The sequence below is a fragment of the Dermacentor andersoni genome, chromosome 7, assembly GCF_023375885.2.
Source record: "Dermacentor andersoni chromosome 7, qqDerAnde1_hic_scaffold, whole genome shotgun sequence".
In the NCBI taxonomy this organism is placed as follows: domain Eukaryota; kingdom Metazoa; phylum Arthropoda; class Arachnida; order Ixodida; family Ixodidae; genus Dermacentor; species Dermacentor andersoni.
The window spans coordinates 102,416,814-102,437,912 of NC_092820.1; the positions used below are offsets into that span (position 1 = coordinate 102,416,814).

Below are 21,099 nucleotides of genomic sequence, written 5' to 3' on the forward strand. Positions count from 1 at the left end.
GTGTCCCTTTAAAATGAATTACGGGGCTTTGGTTGTCGATACCACGATCGGTTTATGAGCCAAGCTAAAGTGGCGGACTCCGGATTAATTTTCACTCCCTGGTGTTCTTTAATTGCACCTAAATTTAAGTGCACTAGCGTTTTCACATTTCGCTCCTGTCAAAACGAGGCTGTCACGAATGGGATGTGAACCCGCGAACTCGAGCAATACCATAGCCGTCTAGCTGCCATGGTGGGCACAGATGTGATTTGACATGCGACCGCTTCCGTAATATCGTATCAACCTTACGGTGTTTTAATTCGGCTTTGTGTCTAGATACCCTGCGTCGGTTCTCCGCTTGACAAATTTGCATGGTATATAATTTTCAGAAAAAGCAGAAACGTACCGTACCGTACCTTCAGCTTGCCCGCAACCACTGTTTGATTGCCTTGTCACGCCTTTTCCCTCTCCCGCTCTCTCTCCCTGTATGAGAGAATGGCAAGGTTGTTATTCGCTCTTTTCGCGACTGCGTCGATTTTACCATTCTCTGCCTACTCTCTCGCTCCTGTCCCTGTCCTCGAAAGTTTTATCTATGTCCCATCTGGACTTGCACGTTAGTTGAAAGGCAAACTGCAATCTCTGCAGTGCTTTGGAGTGGGCTAACAATTAATTACAGCTGTCAAGAGAATAATATGGCGACACCCAGGGAGCTCCAGAGGGCATTGTGCAGCTACGACACGATGGAAAGGTCGAAACGAGTTTCTCGCTTTGACTTTCTTCTCTGCCACGCTCCTGCCATGTACCTAAACGCCCTGAACCACCCCCTGACGAGGCTCACAAGACGGCAACATCAGCAGCAGCAGCGCAAAAGTCGAAGGAAGAGGCAAAGAATACTTTGCTTTAAAATTGAAAGTATTGCATTTGTGTTGCGCGCGCCACCGGTGCGCTGATTGGGTTGCTTGTGTCATGTGACCTCTCACCGTGATACCCCTTCCTAGCTGGTTCGGTGTACGCACGTTGATCACGCAGCGTGGAGAGAGTTTAAGCACCACTTTGGTCGCTTTATTCATTGTGTTCAAGCACAAGCGCCAGAAATTACCTCAGCATCATACTTGGTTGCTGCACTTTAGGGTATAGCAACCGAAAGGAGCCTAGAAACATATTTATTGCATTCCATGCAGGAAGTGCGATCAGACGCGACGTTCGGCGGGGCGCCCGTTTTCGTGGTTTTCGGCGGTTGGTGGTCGGCAGTGGTTGCTGGGGGGGGGGGGGGGGGCCTTGCAATACGAAGGCGCCGTGAGAAAGGCCGCATGCTTTTGCGCAACCGAGTTGCGAGAAGGGACCTGGGGAGGGGACTGTCATTCGCACGTTGTTTCGTTCGTTCGTTGATTGGTTCGTTCCGTAGCTCTTCATTCAAAGTTCGCTCGCTCGTTCATTTGGGGCTATTCGCTGGCATTAAAATTATCGTCGATGATTTGTACATAATTGTTTGTTCAGTAATTACGCGCTATTTGTTAAGTTTGCTGTCACATCAGGTAATTTTTTGTGTGTGACTGATAAACAACCTGCTCGGTTCGCGCGGCTCACTCTGGGCCTCACGCTATCTATAGAAAACAGCGTACACCCTGCTACATAAATAATTTGCATGCTTGAAGATTTGCACGAGACAAGACATTTCTAAAGAACCTCGTACGTCGTTTTGTGCCAACAGTGCAGTGGCTGCAGAGTGCGCTTTCAAATTTAAAATCCAAAGTCTGCTTGAAATGTTAAGTGCCCTTTTTGTGTTAATTATCTGATTGATATATATATGGTCGTCTACACTGAAAAGAGCGCGATCAAAAGGAATATAGGGAGGTTGACTTGGAAAATAAGCCGTATGCCTGTTTTCGTACTGAAAACGTCAACAACAATAGAACTTTGCATAATACGGGTAGCAGATCCGCAAGTGGACTACAAGTTTAATGACATCATAGGAGGCTAAATAGAACATATACAGCCCATATACATAATATTTGAGCCCATATGCACACATTTACTTAGCCCTTATAGCAAAGTAGGCTTACGTCTCGCGTGAATGAAGCGCTCTTAAGCAGTTGCTTACAACATGTATCCTGTTTTTTCATAAGGCTTATTCCTAAGAATGAGTAAGAAAGCAACAAGCATGCATTCGCGAACAAAAAAAATTTTGAGGGAAACCCACAATAACTGTCAATGTAAGCGAATAGCTTACATTGTCGAGCGATTGTAATGAATATCCCGTGAGAGCACAGGCTTCTGCCTTCATCGTTTCTAGCGTATGCTAAGGTGGCTGTGAATGGGAGTAATAACTGCCCATGATTTGCGTCTCGTTGACAAGTTTCATTCTACAATCTTGCGCAGGAGGCCACGTACAAAACGTTGGCCGTCTCTTGGCTCGACAACGAAACCAAACAAGTTGCCGTGGAGAAGTTGGCGAACGTGCACACTGTGTTGTGGCCTTCCAAGCAGTTCTTCACGGCGGAGGCACTCCGCAAGGTTTACGCAAACTTCACCTACAACGCTTCGTCCTTCGCCGAGTACTGGATCGAGACGCGTCGCAGCCAGCGCCTGATGTTCGGCTCCGAGGCGGCCGAAGAGGAGCAGCTCCTAGGCGACAGCACCCAGCTGCCGTACGCGGAATACGAACACGTGCTGAACCGCCTCTCTCTCTCATTCGGAGCGCTGGCACCTCCGCTCTACTACAAGAATGGCACCAATGCCATGTTGCATGGCGGCCTGCTGTACTTTTACGCTCGTGCGCTGATCCCTGCCATCGACAACGAGGGAGTCAAGGTAACGGGGCTGTGAATTGGACAAAAGGTTTGCTTGCATGGATCGATGATAGTGATGGACTGGCACTGATAGCGCCAGCAGACGATTGTGCTAAAATATAGACGAAGAATAAAACTCTTTCTCTAGGTTTCTTTTGTAGGAGGATGACTTCTGGGCTCTACAGAGGTAGTTTTCTGTCCAGCGGTTTTGAAGTGAACTTCAGTTTACAACATATTTAGGGCACACATGACTCTATACAAAGAAATTGGGGTCAGAGTGCGTACGCTCACAGTGTTCTTGCACTGGAGCGTTTTGTCACCTGCAGTGTGACATGTTGATGGCGTCTGTGCAGGCACCCCATGTGCTATGGATTGGCCTGCAAATACGAATGGAGCGCTTTATATGAAAAACGCTCGAAAGTAATCCAAGTTTTTAGTGTCATTAAAATTGTCATTACTATGGATAATCTGTAATACTGCCCCGCCCCCTCCCCGAAACTAGGCCCATTTCTTAAGTGGTCACAGAAGGCTGTTTTTATGAGATGTGCTCGTTTCGCTCGAATCCTGTCGCATTGTGGTATAATCGTCTCAGGGAAAAAGATTCGTTTGGGTATTCGGCCAGGAAATTTCCCGTTTTTTTTGTGAACATGGGGAATCGGGGCTTAATAGTCTACACGTATAAATACCGTCACACTGGGTCGCGGACTCTTCATTATGTATGGTGTCAAAGTTCCTCGTTCATCGGTACTTACTACAGATTCATTTCTTATATAGGCACCAGCCACTCATACCTTTCGTTCCAGAGTCTGAATACTTGCCTCTGTAATACCATTGATACACGGCCGTGCTGACCACAGTTAAGACGTACCTCAGTTGCCGGACTCAACTATGGTTACCGGTAAATACAGAGAGAACATGTGTTACACGGAACCTGTCCTCAGTCAATGCCGCTGTAGCGCTGTGAAGCAGGTCACGTCATACTCAGTAGAGCTAATTAAAATATATTTATTTACCTTTTCGTTCCAAATATATTGACATAGGAACTGTATTTTCTGTCCGTCGTGTTAGCATCTGCACTCTCTGAGCATATTGATTCAATTGCTTTCGCGGTGTTTGGCACCAGTTAGAGCCAGTCAGCCAACTCCAGGCCAAAGTATAGTTCACGGCGGTATTAAACCCAAGACAATCCATTGCTGGATTGGTATTTTTACCTGAGTGCGTGCGGTATGGTTAGTTGTGATCCCTGCGTTCCTGGTGCGTTTTTATTAGATGGTACGTTATTGCTTGTTGTTTGTTTTTTGTCGTTTCTGCCAGCTTTGATCTGGTGACGCGAACTGTTCGATGACGTTGAGCAAGGCTGTATCTTGTGATGGGGACGAAGACCACCACGACTTCTTAATTGTGTTTTCCGCTTAACGAACAGCGTCGCACGATAAGCAGATGGAAGTACACCGTTCAGTGCAAGACATTGAGGTTCTCGAACAGGAAAGAGAGAACGCTGAAAGGCAGTGTCGTCGGCTAGTGGCCACCGCTTTTTGGCTTCGTTCCTGTGAGCGGCATGTGTGGTTGAACCCGCCGATGCAATCGCGGTTTGAAGAAACGCTCCCTCCCGCACTTTCCCGAAAGTTTATTCACGGAAAACGTCTGACTCAATCGGCGTACGTTCCCATGTATTGTGGCCGTATGCAAATCCAAGACACGCCAAGACGCGAACATGCCCTGAGCCATCCCCCTGGAGAAGCGCGTGGTGATTACGTTGAATCCACTGGCTACATCCGCTGAAGATTGAACCATGGTCAACTTCTTTGCCGTCAGCAGTGCGTCGGTGTTCTTGTGCGGCGCCACGAACCGCGGTACCTACGGTTCCCTTCGGCACTAGGGCTGACAGTGCATCTGCGTCAACTCACCACTGTTATAGGGTTTCCTCTAGGAACTGGCGCCCTGGATGGCTGTCATATAAGTAGTGCAGGCCCCTGACTACTTCAACTATAGGGGGTAGTACAGCACCATTCTTCGCGCTGTTGTCGATCGCCACTACAGATTTATGTACACGAACGTTGGATCTCCAGGTCGATTGCAAGATGCGGCTGTATTCGAGCGGTCATGTCCGCCAAGTGTACTGAGCAGTAATTTGTTCAGATTAGATGCCAAATTAATTGAGGGCGTATAACTTGGGCTGACCAGGCATTCCCTCTGCAGCTTCATTTGATGAAACCTTTTGCAAGGCCGGCTCCTACTTGTTCAATATTGCATATTTTAAACTTATAATCTGTAACGCACTTGTCCGGTTGTGAAAATGGTATCGAGCGACTGAAAGCGCGGTTTCGAATCATGCATAAGGGCCTGGAATGTACTATCGGTGTCGTAAACTGCATCATCCGTGCTTTCTGTGTTCTGAACATCTGTGAGCAGCTAACAGGTGGCTGTGATGCAAGCTGAATTGAAGTTGTGTGCAGTGAGGATGCAAGGCCGGCTCAGCCAATATGTACAAGCAGTCGTAATGAGCCAATAGGAATGGCAGTGAGAGATGCACTTGCGAAGCATATTGCAACACGCATGGCCGCCTGAGCGTTTTGACTCTCCACACTTTTAGCAGACACCATGAAGCAGTGACATGCAGTCTATGTATATTTATATGTGGCGCACAAATTCCATTTTGACAATTTGTGAGAATTGTACAAAAGGTTGCATGTCTACTACAACGAAAGCCTCGCTTTCAGTTTAGTGCTTGATGAGGAAAATTTTTTTCATCCCAACCATGGACAGTACTCCTTACTTTCCAGTGTGGTATGAGTATTATTTAGCGGGCAATATAAATGTACTGACCAATTTTATTTTCTTATACTTGCTTGTGTGTCACTTTTAGCACTTCAGTGACAAAAGTGGCAACAAGCAGTGCATGAAGTTTCGCGCCAGTTGCACGTACACTTATAACTGCACTCTTGGTATCGTTTTGTATTGTAGGTGATTGGTGGAACAGCAGAAGGCTGGAGTGAATGACTGCTTTTAATATTCAAAGTCAAGAAAGGCACCGACAGATTGAAGCACATTGCATGGATACAAGTTGTATAAACAGGGAGCGCCTCATAAAGCTGGCTTTTTCAAAGGCTTATTTGGCGTAGTGGGCTTTTTATATTAAAAACAAAATTGTATTGTGGATTTCTCACTGAAACAAATGCATTTAACAGAGAAACATTGCCTTGCCTATTCAGAATAATATAGTGATAGGTCTGCTTAAGGGCCCTTCTTATATTTAAAGTGAAATTGTGTTGTGGCTTTCTCACTGAAACAAATGTATTAGGCAGGGCAACCTTGCCTCGCCTATTTAGAATAAAATAGTGATAGGTCTGGTTTAGACATTTAGTGCAGGCAAGTAAAGGTGGATATATTGGACATCAAAAAGAAATGAGTACTTTTATGAGCGACTTTGAGGAAAGGAAAACAACGATGATGTGGGGTCCCTTGCATTCAAGCTTTATTTTGCCAAGAAGCAAGATAGTCTTTCATGACCACAAGCATGTTTGTTTGTCTCATTAGCCTACTTTTGGAGCTGCACAAGCTCCTTGTGCAGCTGAATGGACTCTCTCGCATTTACTGTGGCTGGCTCTTCTGCGCGGCTGTGCAGCGCCATCACGTCTTCAATTACCGATGATGGTCGCTTTCGCTTTCTGCTACTAGATGGGCAGCAGGACTTGCAGCATTCTGTATTGCTTCGCAGTTTTCATTTGAGAGCGCAGGGTTGTCTTCCGTGCGTTCTGTGCTGAAATATTCTTCCAGGATGGCTTCGCATGTAGGATTCCATGAGGCAACCACTTCAGCATCATCAGGGGCCTGGTTAACTTTTGGCACCTGCGTATGACAGGAAAAGACAATGACGCATACGTGTAAACTCAATGTGCACATCTGCAAACTAGTTCTTAGATCAGCAGCATATTTACTTCAAAACCAGCAGACCAACCAGCTGTGTTCTGACATGTTACATGCAGCATAATACACGTCAGTAGAAAGAGTTCTCTACAGTTATGTCTCTGTCGCTGCGCTCCTAAATCTGATGCAGCTTGCTCGTATTGCTGTGTGCTTCGCCAAGCAAAGCTGCATGCTTGGCGAGGCCTAGCATGCAGCTGGAGTCCCTAAACATTTTTGTTATAAATTTGCAATTAAACTACTATTTTATATGCGTTAATGCACATACAAACAGCACATCTTTGCTGGCTGCGTATACTCACCCACACTCGTTGGCACTCACGCCCAGTCATGCCCACTAACCGTGACTCGCGCTGATAGTCAAGTCACATTTACTAGCACCCATTCACTCTTATACTTGCACCCGCCCGCACTCACCGGCACTCGCTCACATACATGCATTCACTCAGACTCGCCAACAATCACGCCCGTTAATACTTCCGTTCACTCAAAATCACTGTCACTGAATTACGTTCGTACTCATTAGCTAGCACACATTGCTATTCATCCTATTCAGTGTAGATCAAGCTCACCGGCACTCAATCCTGTGAAATGAGTGGGGGGGCAAGTACGCATTATAGTACTCGTGAGCGAGTACACTAATCCTTCTATATCACTGTAGTAATAAACAGTTCGAAACCCCTACACGCACTTTTCCGTATTATGACTGTCATTGACACGAAGCGTGCACAAAAATGAGTGGAGCTGCCAATAAACAACCGCTCAACACCTTTGGAGCAGGTCGTATGCCACTGTGCCACAGCTTTCTACAAGAAACTTTCTTTTAGTGCAGAAAGCTTCTCACAGCATACGGATGTACTTGTAATACATTTACCTGCCTTATTGGAGAAAAAGAATTGTGTGCATTGCTATTTATTACTGAAATAACGAAAACTGCATAAAGATTGGCACTGCTTTCGGAATTCACATATCCCCCACCACTCTGGAACTATCGAAAGAGTATAGGTACAGGAAAGGAGAGAGCACTGCGGTGCACTTGAACATTCGGTGGACTGAGAATATGCGCAATGTCAATATAGCTCAACAGTACTTCTTGGGCAAGTTGATGAGTTCTGCTAAGAAAGATCTTTGGCCATACGTGGCCCTTGCGCCGCTACAGAACACATATTCGTTCATTCAGCTCTGCTAAACATCGTTTTGGGTGGCATAGACATGTTGTCACGTGGTAGTGACGCAGAAAAACAAAGCAGCGAAGCTGTGAATAACTTTTTCTTAGGCGAACCTGTGCCCAGAAAAGCAAGTTACGCTCGAAGCACGACGATAGAGGCGAATGCAGTCGGCAAGCGTGGAAATCTGATCTTCCGGTCAAGCGCGTCGACTTTTGTACATGAGTCAGCGACTTTTCCAGTGTAATCGCTGGTTCCTGCGTGTTTTCCAGAAAGTACTACACAATTCCCGTCAAGCATACAATCAGATTATACAACCTTCAGTGACAACAGACAACGCATACAAACATCGATAACATTCCAGTAAGTTCCAATCATGCAGGCGTTCTTGCGCTGAGCGATAACTTCAAGTTGTTAGTGCGTGGAAATGCAGTCCCCGAGAAAAGGATAAATAAGTACGCTTGTCTATATCAAATAAGAACACATAGAGAGTTGATTGTGTAGCGCTTTTTGTGTATGTCCTCCCTTCGTATGTCTCTTTTTGGGCACATAAACTATGTATACATTGCCAAATGTTTAGCGTACACTTGGAAGCAACGCAGACTTTGTGAGGTCTCGGTTGCCAGATATTTTGAAGCAGTGAAAGAAATGTAAGAAAATGGTCGGTGAACATGCAGAGACACCGAGCATAAAATGGGCACGCGTTTCCAAAGCTTCAGTCGCTTGATTGCTCACTGGCCAGCTTCCTGTTAAAAATGATAGAATTTCTGTGGCGTGAACGTGCCAGGACATGCGTTATCACTTTTCAAGTAAGGCCGGATCCAAAACGCCCTGCGTGTGCTTCAACCCACCCAAATTGCATTTTGCAATGACAAATTGCAAGGAGGTTTTCACGATATCCCGGGCGACATTTGCGCGTTGATTCTGGAAGTGTTCGGCAGTAGCTGCCACGAAAAAAAGAACATGCTATGCCTGTCTCTGGGCAAGTGCAGCACGCGCACGCACGAACAAGCACGAACATTGAGCAAACGGCGCGTTGATATTGGACAAGGGATGCACATGTATGGAAAGAACATACAGTCTTGGTAAGGCTCATGAGAGCACACTTTGATCAGTGTGGTCGCACAACGGGAAGTAGGCAACACAAAGGCCAATAAAAAGGCAATGTTTACTGAAAATAAATCTCAGTGCCCTTTCGCGCTGTGAAGAAGGATGACCAGCGAAGCTGTGTATGTGGGCCCCTTAAAGGCGAACTGCACCTCCGCCGTGGGTCAGCCCGGCATTGCACAATTTTTTTTATTGATTTATTTTACCCTCAGGGCCTATTCTGTTTTAGTTCTGTCAGTTCTGTTTCTACCTTCAGGATCGGCCTGCGCATGGGGAGGGCTTAACATCTGCTTCACTTCCGCCGTGGGTCGGCCCGTCATTGCACTATCTTCGGGATCGGTCCACGCACCGGGAGTGCTTAACGCCTGCTTCACTTCCGCCGCGGGTAGGGCCGGTATTGCACTATCTTCGGGATCGGCCCACCTATGGGAATGCTTAACGCCTACTTCACCTCTGCCGCGGGCCGACCCACATATGGGGAGTTTCTTGCTTACCACGCCAACTACGGCACGAAAATTTCTTTGGAAGGTGGAGGTATAGAGCTTCGCTGTAATACGTAATCACGCGGTTCTGCTATCCGTCCTTACCCCAACGACACTAAACCTTTCATCTATACGTGCCATTGTCGCATATGTGGTTACGGAACAGCGAGGCTTGGTAATTCATATCAAGGCGTACATAATCATGCATAACCCTAAATGCATATATATGGCCGTTTGCCTTCATTTCAAATGCATACTGATAATGATAAAAAACCGGGCAAGAGAACAAGAGTTCAGGGTCGCAAGGTCAGCCTCTAGAGTCTGTGAAGGAGTACGTTTACCTTGGACAACTAATCCCAGGCAACCCTGACCATGAGAAGGAAATTCTCAGAGGAATAAAAATGGGTTGGATCGCATACGGCAGACATCGTGAGCTCCTGACTGGGACCTTACCGTTATTATTGAAAAGGAAGGTATTCAATAAGTGCATTTTACCAGTGCTGACATATGGCGCAGAGACTTGGAGACAGACAAAGGAGCTTGAGAGCAAGTTAAGGATCGCGCAAAGAGCGATGAAACGAAGAATGCTAGGCATAACTTTAAGAGACAGAAAGAGAGTTGTTTGGATAAGAGAGCAAACGGGTATAAACGATATTCTAATAGACATGAAGAGAAAAAAATGGCGCTGGGCAGGTCATGTAAGGCGCAGATTCGATAACTGTTGGACCATTAGGATGACAGAATGGGTACCAAGTGAAGAGAAGCGCACTAGAGGACGGCAGAAGACTAGGGGGTGCCACGAAATTAGGAAATTTGCGGGTGCTAGTTGGAATCGGTTAGCGCAGGATAAGGGTAATTGGATATCCCAAGGAGAGGCCTGCGTCCTGCAGTGTACATAAGATAGACTGATGATGATGATGATGATGATGATTGTAATAGGCTTCAGTGGCATCATTACGCTGCTTTTTGGTGGGGCACTGTGCAAGCATTATTACTTACGGGTTCTGGATGCAAACATGTAATCGAATCAAGCATGAGGTAATCGCTTCCTGCAGATCGACCCGCAAGGCAATATCGTGTCGTCTTGGTTGAGTCACAACACTCAGGACATTTTCGAGCAGCGAACGCTACGCTGCCTACCCGGAAACACCAGCATCTTCCCGGAAGTTCCGGCAATGGAGGTGGCCTATGGAGCATTCAAGCGACACCACCTCGAGAATAATAGCCCGCTATCTGAGGTGGGTATCAATGGGGAAGCAGCATAGCCTCCCTTACATGCAATATGTGCCGACCTTATCACCATACAGCTGCTGTCATCGATGAAGGTGCCATTTACGTAGCGTCAGGGTATTTCCATTTGGCGCCGAGACGGCAAGCTTTCACAGCCCCCTATAATGTACCAATGGCGGCAGAGGTCACAACTTCTCTGTGCGCTTGAAACAACGTTAATGTTCTATGATAGGGTATGATTTAATTTTGAAAAAACAACTATAGGCAAAATCTGTACATTCTAATCGTCGCTACCACTCTTTTATTGATTCCCCGTGGCCGAGATCGTCGGATCGAATCTCGGCCACGGCGACCACATTTCGGTAGATGCAAAGTGTGAAAACACCCGTGTACCTAAATTTAGGCGCACGTTAAAGAATCCCAGCTGTTCCAAATGATTCCAGAGTCTCAGGCGTGCCTCATAATCAGATGGTGGTTTTGGCATCTTAAAACCACGTAATTTTTTTTCACCCCAAATAACTGGCACCACAGCCATAGTTCCAACGACGGACGCTTTTGACTGCTTTGTTCGATGATCTGGCAGGCACGGAAAACACAGGAGCCGATGCGAGCTATGAAAGGATGCGATATGTAATGCTAACAGCAGCGAGACCAAACTGTAGTGAGATCTGCATCGGGAGTGAGACCTAAACGTTGCCGTTTGGTATGCTGGGCCAAGGTATCGAAGGATCCTTTGCATATGTATGCAAATCTGAGCAACGCATACATTAATTAGAGTGAACCTGCACAAGTGACTTTTCAGATCCTTGTAAGTCTAACAGTTCTTACTGGGTTGTCGTTGGCAGAAATATGCCCAACACTGCGAACGCCTTTCACCATGCCCACTGCAATTCCTTCTTGCGTCCGTGTGTTTTCCAACGCGTCTCTATATCAAAACTTATTACAGAGCTACACTATCTCGTATAATGGATGCATGTTCCTCTATGCTGTACCGGGTCTGCGACGGCGGCTCTTCTTTCTATAGGGTGTGTCTGCATCCTCGATAAGGATGACTCAATCACATGTTACCGCTGCTGCCGCAGAAAAGCCGTCGGGCAAATCCCATGTGCGGTTTCTCCACAGGAAAAGGCTTGAAAGATTTGTACATATCCTAATCGTCCATAGGCAGCGTACTTCATTGTATGCCTGCACTGCTGCCGTGCTCCTTTATCACTGTACACGCTTGCGTTTACGCGGAAGCTTGTAAAGATATTCTGGAACTCTTTCCGCCGCTTACATTGTATTGTTGACGCACGACAGACGACAAGGAAAGTTGGGATGGTGCACAGGAAAAATGAGGTTGATTTTGTGCGGGAAATGGTGACACGGGCAGGGTTATTTTGGTGGTGGACGTTACTTACGCCAATTTGCCTTGAAAACCTTCATCGGTTTATGCAATATTTTCTAACCACGTTTAGCTCTAAATGCGACAATGTTGATTCGATCACAACGTGTTGCTGTGTTAGTTGTGTCATATAGCTCGCATGTGGAAAACACGCGAAAACATATGGGAAATGACTGTAGAGGAAAAAAGCATCAACGTTGCCAGGAAATTGCCAGCGTGCCCGAAGAAACTCGAGCACCGAAATCTGACCAGATAGTCAAAGAAACAAAATTTCTAAGACGCATCATGATTTAACGTACACTCTAAAAATTGATGTTAATTCATGCGCAGATGCAGCAGTATATCGCTTATACAGAACTCTCGCTTACTTCTGATATAGTATCCAGTATCTCATATGCTAAGGCGACCGTTGTTTTGCCGAGTGTGCGGATGCTCGAAAGACTAAGCTCGCACTTGGAGGCACCACAGTGAATAGGCAGATATACCGAACACTTTTTCTTTTTTGGAAAAGCTAATTCTCTCTTGTTTTGTCAATGATTTAGCTACCTGTTTGACCAATAATACTAGCCGTTTATCTAGAAACCGCGCAGGCAACATATGCTCTAGCATGCTTCTTGTCATACAAACAGAGGCAGCTTCAACGGTAATAAAATGAGCGGGCACAAGCCAGCCAGTTTCTGTGGCGCTGAACAAGCAACAGGCACCTCGTGCCGCTTGGTCTTTTCCACTAAGCTTCATGGAATTTAATTAATTTCTTTAAAAGAGTGCTTTAGCTTCTGCAACCATGACATATATCAGCGAAATCGGGCTTAGCCTAGCCGTGTGTCCTCCTGATTCAAACTTTTGTGCACCATCAGAAAGAACTTCAACGCCACTTGAAGACCTAAGGAGGTTGTAGATTTCTTGACAAGTTTAGTATGGGCCCAGTAAAATGGCAAAAGCTGCTTGCGTGTGCGCCAACAATTAACTCGGCAGAGGTGGCGCTCAGTAAACGTCAAGATCAGGTGTACAAATTTAGTTGTCTTCTCTAGGAAACTCATTCGTTGTAACTTGCACATGGCAAAAGAATTAGCTTTTAAAAGCAATAATTAGTCGTCAACACAGCATAAAACCTTGCATCTAGTATCGCTAAAGCCTTGTGCGTATCTCGGTTAATAGTAGGTGGCAGCGCAGTTGGTAGGTGCGGCATAAAACCCCTGCTCTGTACTGCCCAAAAAATACGTAAAGCCAAGTGATATCTTAGTGAAAAAAAAACGTGCGCTCAACATATGCAATCATGCATCCTGAAACCTTCCTTCCGAACGTTGTCACCAGGACGAAGCGGCGGCGATCTCTCAGATGTCGTCAAAAGTTGCGGTGTCCAGGGTTGCGTATCTCAATCGCTGCCAACCAGATGTTGCGTTCTCCAGGGTAGCGTACCACACCGCTGCCGAGTTATTGAGATGCTTGTTTATGGAAGCTCGACCGACGTTACTATTGGGTAGCGTGGCGTTGTCGGAAGGCTGCAGGCATCCGGTAGACCATGGCAACCAGGCAAGGCCGAGATGATTTCTAGTGCGAGACTTGCATGGTTTATTGAATGGTTGGTGATAGATGAGAAGAAGAGAATAAAGTTAAAGAAAGTACAATGCGGGGCCGCTTAAGTAGGCCCTCCTAATATTGCAGGCGGGATCTTGCTTACGTAAACGTCACGTGACATACACTGAGTTCCACAGTGCTTGGCGGCGAAACCCATTTCTCTCCGGTGAGCTTGCACGGGCCCGCCTTCGCAGCTGGCAACCCGCAGGCCCGGGATAGCAGACGCTTATCCTTTCTTCTAGGCGACGTTGGTTCGCGGAAAGGGTGCCTAGTTGCGGCAGGGCGACTGATCCATTCTCCCAGTTGACGTCTTCACGAGTGCGCCTCTGCTGGCGGCAGTCTGCGATCCTGGCAATAGTAGACAGCTGATCGCTTCTCTTTCGCGCGTTGCTGGTTCGCGGAAGGGGCGTCTGGTTGTGGATACGCGGCTGATCCATTGTCCTAGCTGGCGTTGGAAGTACTAGTAGCGGCTTGATCCTTTCATCTAGGCGACGTTGGTTCACTGATGTTCTCCTGTAGAGCTTGACAGTTCGAGGAAAGCGTCCCTCTAATGTCGCACACACACAAATGGGGTCTATAAGCACTGCGGGGTGCCAGCCAGACCGGCAACCACTCGAGATAACCACAACAAATTGGGAATTCGCCCTTCGTTTCGATGACGCATGGTGATCGAGCATCCTTTTTGCACGAGGTGCTACACGCCAACCGTAACACACCCCACAGCGCCACATAAGCACCATGGTGGCATTTTGTCAGCCGCTGTAAGTTGAGCAATTCCAATGGCAAGCTGAACAAAGCAGAAGTTTGCCACATGCGCGCACAGCTGAAACACGGATTCTTCGCCGTAATATAAATGCTCGCTTGGCAAGCGTGCCGCTTGTGACGTCACGGATCGCGAGTGTACCAGTGTTGCTCGACTGTTATGCCGTTCGATTGTAATATACACTCTTAAAACATTTACGGCCTTTAGCGTGAATATTTGTCCCGCAATGATAATCGTCGTCTGCCTTGCTTGCATTTCCGTTCTTGAAAACGCGGCGCTTGCTAGTTTCTTATGCAGTCTCACAGTGATAACGCGCAAGCCGGTTACGACTTGGAAGTACCGGGCTCGTAGCGTTGGGGAAAGGAAATGCGGGCAAGGCGGGTGACGCTTATTGCTGTAGGACAAGATACGACCAACAGGGTAAGCCGCATTAGGATGTGGTTGAAATGCAAAAGCGTCCGTGTCCCGTGCATTGGGGCACGTTAAATATCCTCTGGGGGTCAAAATTAATCCGGAATCTCCCGTTACAGCGTGCCTCATAGTCAAACCGTGATTTTAGCACGTAAAACCTGAGAATGAAATTGAATGTAAACAAGCGTGTTGACACACATGGCCAACGTCTGCTAGGTAGCACAGGAGGTGTTGGCGTTGCGCGTTCTTTTGGGGTGGGGGTGGTGGAGGGGGGCTTACCGTGGCGTAGTTAGAACACAGGCAAGAGCTTGCGCGGACAAGGAACGCGCGGATAATACAGGCTTCTTAGAGCGAGTGTGACGTGGCGTCTCGGCAATGCTGTTTCCCCTCACGCAACACCTGGAGCGCTATAGCTGCAGCAGGTGAATGCCCTTTCGCCCACTCTGCAATGTCGAGGCGCGCTCGTGATGTGCTGTCGCAGCCAATGAGAATTTAAGTGCTGTTTTACGCTTGTCCACACGACAGACACCGTTTTTGTCACTCTATGGGCTACTTCATGCGTTGAACTCAACAGTTTTAGGCATGGTCGTCGACTATAGCACCTAGGCTAGTCAGTCCACCAAAGAACGATCGAAGGAAACATATTAAGCATAACTTTGGATACGTGAAGACGTTGACGTGCATAAGAGACTGAACACTAGTGTTCGATATTCAAGTCGCCACCAAAAGGTAGAAATGGAGTTGGGCAGGCCATGTAGAGTGTAGTACTTGTAACCGGCGCTATATAAATGTTACAGAACGGATGCCAAGGCATGGCACGTGCAGTGTAGGTCGGCAGAGAACTAATCATTGTGATCTAATTAGGAAACTTGCAGGATGATGTGAGCTTGCGCAAGACAGTGTTGTTTTGAGGTCTCCGGAGCAGGCCTTCGTTCTGCCAGTGGGCATAAAAAGGTTGGTTGTTATCATGAGGTGGATTGCCGTGGTGGTCCAAGAAACCCACTGTCTATATGTAGGTTGATGACCGAAGTAGCGTTGTGGCGTAAAAGAGCGTTTTCTACTTCACGCATTACTTTCAATTATAAACTTTAAATAGAAGGTATCTGATGACAATCATTTCAAAGGTTGACTCGTATGGTGTTTATTTAAGAAATAGATCATATTTATTTAGATTATTATGGGGCTTAAAAGTGAGCTGAGGGCACTCTGCTATCACTGCGTTGTACGCCTGTCAAGCGGGCAAATGTAGTGTCTCTTCATACGAGTGCCCTTCATCGAGAGTATCATTCGCCTACTGTCACACAGAAAAGTTCCCTGGCGCTGCCTGTAAAGCGCATTCGCCTGCGACTTCGATTACCGAACTTAGTTCAATGTGTCAGCTTGTACCCTCGATAGAAATGGTCCACAAATAAATATAATAATAATCAGTGCAGGGCCGGCAGTACTAATGGAGCAAGTTTTACCATTTTCTAATGTTCTTTACTTCACCGCTTAAGAAATCCGATATTCTCTCTGTCAATAAAAGCCGCCTCGTTCTCAGGCGCCTGTGTTTCGCCACTCTGAGCACCGCCAAACGCGCCCCACACCGATCAAGTTTTGAACATCGTCCCACCTTGTTTTTGTTCATGATGATTGATTATGGTTTTTCAAATATACATCAATTAGCAAATGTTATAATATGTTAGCTGATTTACTGATCGACCTGACATAAGCTCCAAATGTTTAACAGAACATCGAATCAACACTCGCTGTATGAAAATGCGCTTGCTCGAAGTGTCATTACATTTGTCTACCTGACAGCTTTATTACTTCGCTATCTTCCAGGATCATTAAACTGGTCTAGCTACATGCAACAACACATTGAGCCACAGTTAGACATTCACCCGCACAAGCTTCGCTTTGGAAGCTGCATTCCCGGTGTTTCAGCGAACACTTCAAATGTTCTTAAAAACTGCCTGCGGCAGATTGCATGATTCTAGTCCATGAGCTGGTCTACTAGAAGAGGCGGACACTACTTGCACAAAAAAATTTTGGATCCACTTGGAAAGAATTCGCAAGATGACACCAGTTTAGAGATTGATTCGCAACCTTTGCGGATAAATGCATTGGCGTTCCACTTTTCTGCAACGCATAGAACGACGTTAAGAAAGTATGTTGAACGAACGGGCATTTTTACCGCAAGTTTGGTGGCGTATATGTCGTAAATGGTGTCATCTCACACAATTCTTTTGATGTGGATATGACTTGAAGTCTCACCCGCTAGAACTTGTAAATTTCAATGTGTCATATGGTAATTAGTTGAAAATGTAATGAATTTTTCTGAATAAGTGAATTATGAATATAAATTTCTTTTTTGCAAGTCCACCTCTTCGAGTAGGCCGGCTCATGGACTTGAATTGTGCTGCCTGCCACAACCAATAAGAAAAATTTGGAAGCGTTCGCTTAAACACCCTGTATTTCGCACAAGATGTGGCGTCAAAACGGCAAGTTGGGCCAGTTGGTTGGGATTCATAGAGGTTCGTTACAGCGCAAATGTGTCCTTGTCTTGTATTGCGCTGTAACGAACCACTATGAAGATGTGGTGTATTCCACTGCGGGTTCGATATAAGCGATGTACAAGAGAAACTTTGAATCCTCCGTGCTATCTGCGTTCGAAATCGGTAGCCGAGAACCCTTAGTACAATCAACTACTGTAGGGTTCGGGGGTCGTGGCCTCGGAGTCTGGCGTCAACTGAGACTCGCTCTCTAGCCTGCGTCGCTAGTGCCTTTCGTAACGTGTAGCAAACCTACGCTAGCGGGGCGTCGCACGGAGGCTATGCGGGCCCACGCCGTCGTCGGAGCCTTCATGACGAGAGTTGCTTCTTTAGCGAAGAGGCTGGGCAAGCGGAACAGGTGCTTATTTACATAGGAGAGGCAAATTTATCTACAGAGCAAGGAATACGCGTACTGGTCGCAGCACGGAGCGCAGTATATCGTTCTCGTAGCATGAGCTCCATGTGAAAGCAGACTACATCTTTCGGAGTGCATACCAGGACAAGTCCCGGTGTGCTGGTGTCCGCTATTAAAACAATCATTTCTCTAGGTGAGTAGACTAGGTAATCTGATGACTGTGTGTCGGCCAATCATACTCGTCGAATCCTCCGCAAAGTCCTTCCAATGACGTCGCACCGTCCCGCCGGACTGCGCCTCTCGATCGCCCCTGCATATGGCGCAACCACATGGCAATCTCGGAACCTGATGTCGACGCCGTTCCCACGGAAGACGTTCGCCCCTTGCATCAATTTGTGTGCTCCGCGTGACGGCAAGGTTTCAATGACCTGGGAAGCCTGTGGAGGTTTTCTGCAAAAGTCCAGCTAGTGTACATGTCCATTTCGTCTGCTGATGCAGTGCTGATTGGCTGTGGCGCCTTGCTGCTGCGGACGCGCAGCCCAGCCAAGCCAATCATAACTTGAACAGCAGACGAAATGCACATGTCCACTAGGTGGACTCTTACAGAATACCACCTCTGGTTTTCATGGTGGTTGCCGCGTCTACAGAATCCTGTGGTCGTTGTCACTTTGAAGGAAGCTTCGTCGTTGACACTTCATAGTATATGTCGGGCTTCTTTGCTGTCTGGGCGATGCTGGTGGGAGGTATTATGAGCTTCTAAAGACTGATTCGTCGCAGGAAAGCAGGGGAGGCTCGAAGGTCGCTGCCCCCACTAGCCAATCATAACACTACCTTGTTTAGTCAGTTGTCTTACTAACGCTATCGTTAACAACTGCGGTAATACCAAGGTAGCGAATGGTTTGACACTGGGTAGAAACAACTACGACCTTTTTTTAAAAGCGTGGCTGGTGATTCACGTCCCAAGCAAGAGTGCACCTGCTAACCTTGCCGCATTTCACATGTTTACTGATTTCACGATATAGTATGCACTATTCGAGCTGTTGCAAAGGGGGGGGGGGCGCATTCGGTTACAAACCATCTTAATACGATATCTAACATTTCAACTCATGGAACTAGCGCATACAACAGACGTGAAATCATTTCACAAGCACATGTTACGCAAGAAGGTGACAATATTATTAATGTCTATGCATAAATGCAAAAATGGAATCAGAAGTAGTAATTACGTGTAGCCTTTGGTGCGAACGGTTGAAACAATACCTCAATTTTTTTTTTTTTTTTTTCTCAGGAAATGACCGAGGAGAAGGTGTTCTTCATAACTGCCTGCCTCGCCAGTTGCGCTACGACACCTGCCGACAATCTCTATGGTGGTGACTGCAATAAGGCTGTGATGAACTTCGAGCCATTCGCCAAAGCCTTCAATTGCCCCGCCGGTTCCAAGATGAATCCTGCGTCAAAGTGCACTTTTTACGATTGACGTGGTCCGTCCTGCTTGATTGCACAACTCTTTCTTAAGTAATGCTATCTTTCATTGCTGCGTGCGCGTGTACGTGTGTGCCTGTGATACAAAGCTGTTTTATCACTGACCTGTTACCGGCATTTCATTTCGCCATGATTTACACTGCGGGGCTGAACTCATCGTGGACTGTTTCATTCGCGAATTGTGCCTTGTTTCCCCGCATTCACGGCAGTGCTGGACTGTTTTCTTTTGAACTATGTGGTTTTCATTTCGTCACAATTTCGAACATTTTCAGCACCAATTATTCCGTATTGCTTTGCACTTTGGCATCGCTAATCGTAGTAATGTGCCGCATTGCGCTTTCGTATGCGAGCAGCCTATGGTTGCTGTAACAAAGCAAGAGTAATCTGCCTTTTACAGAAAGTGCCACAGTCTCGTCTTACCTTTCAGATTTTCTGACGCTGTACGTTTTCGCCATGTTATCTTCCATAGTCGGCGGCTATGTAAGCCCACATCTAACCTCGACGGAATTTTTCATTCAACACCATGGTTGCTTCGTTATTTGAGCGCTACGGTTAACGTTATGGGATCATTCGTGCCGTGTCATTTTGTGCGCATTCGCTTTTCAGCAAGAACTCATTGAAGCTTCTGTGGCACTACTAGAGTGGACACATCACAGCATGAGGGCAACCACGCTCCTGTTGACTTTTGAAAGCAGCGTTGCCCTTGATCAATGTCCTACTGTCGAGTACGAATTTGTGTTTTGGATATGGAAAATCAAAGAAATGGATCTAATGTCAGCATTGAGGAGGATGTCTAGAAATGAGAAGCTTATTTCTAATTTTTTTCTTGAATACTCGATGCCATTACGAATTTCCTAAATCGGTAGCAAGCACTTGAATCTATGAAAAAAAGTAATCTTTCGCCCGGATGACTTTTGAATTACGTTTTCATCAGCGACCGTTCAAGTCAAGTGCAGATTTATTCCTAGCGGGAAAAAACGTTACCCGAAAGCAAAGGTGAAAAGACAGAGCTATCCAGTAGCACTTTATGCTGTCCCAATTTATCCAATGATCATCTTCAGACAGCTGCTTCGGAATGGTCGCAGCAAAAGAAACATCAGCAACAGCCTGTCTTTAGTTGAAGTAAGCTTAATTCATGGTGAAAGGGTAAAAATTTGCAACGAGCGTTAAAAATTATGGCATGGAGTTAGCACACTGTTTTTTTTTAAATGTTGGCACTACAAGCCCCAGTTCTTATTTTTTGGTCGCGGCTTAGTGGTGAAGTATTCTGTGTTAGCATAATAAAAAGTTTTATTAAGAAGACGATCAAGTAGTAGTACTACTTGATCTATTCAACACTGCATTTTCAGCATCTAGAATCCCTTGGCGCAGCAAATGTGGTTTAAGAAGAAAACTTCATTTGCGAGAACCGGTGGTCGAATATCAATGCTTAATTTGCTTGACTCCTTCCCGTCAATGATATTATTGTAATGAATCTCAAACTCTGGAACATTTCTTTATAGAAAGTCCTAGGTTCAAAATGTAAAGCAGACTACTTGCGGAAGGTCGCATTTGCACCCTTGCATTGGTAATTACGCTTCCTTATATAATGTCCTTCGGGGCATCGAAGCTATGATACTGCCATAGCAACGTATGTGATGCCATACTTATTTTTCAAGCGAAACAAAGACATTACCATGTTAATTTTAGCAATTTCTCCTCGCCATGAAAATAAAAAATAACTTTTTTTTATAGTACAGCCTTCAAATTGATATGCACAAAATATATCATTCTTAATTTACAAAGTTATATTTGGGTTACTGGTCCCTTTTTGTCCATTGGAACATAGGCGGTGTCTTTTGTGGAACGCCACGTGATAGCCAGCCAGCTTGCGTTCCGCATCCAATCCAATCCTTTCTGACGCCACCGCGCTGAA

General features: G+C 46.2%; 1 protein-coding gene across 1 annotated transcript in view; it reads left to right on the forward strand.

Moving 5' to 3' along the window:
- Positions 1–20,489, forward strand: part of LOC129385674 (endothelin-converting enzyme 1-like) — a 63,153-nt gene extending 42,664 nt beyond the window's left edge. Inside the window, exons 3-5 of the mRNA XM_055072580.2 lie at positions 2,359–2,790; positions 10,503–10,685; positions 18,991–20,489. Coding sequence (XP_054928555.1) covers positions 2,359–2,790; positions 10,503–10,685; positions 18,991–19,179 — 804 coding nt within the window. The 3' untranslated portion in view covers positions 19,180–20,489. The remainder of the gene's footprint in view (positions 1–2,358; positions 2,791–10,502; positions 10,686–18,990) is intronic.
- The last annotated feature ends 610 nt before the right edge of the window (positions 20,490–21,099 follow it).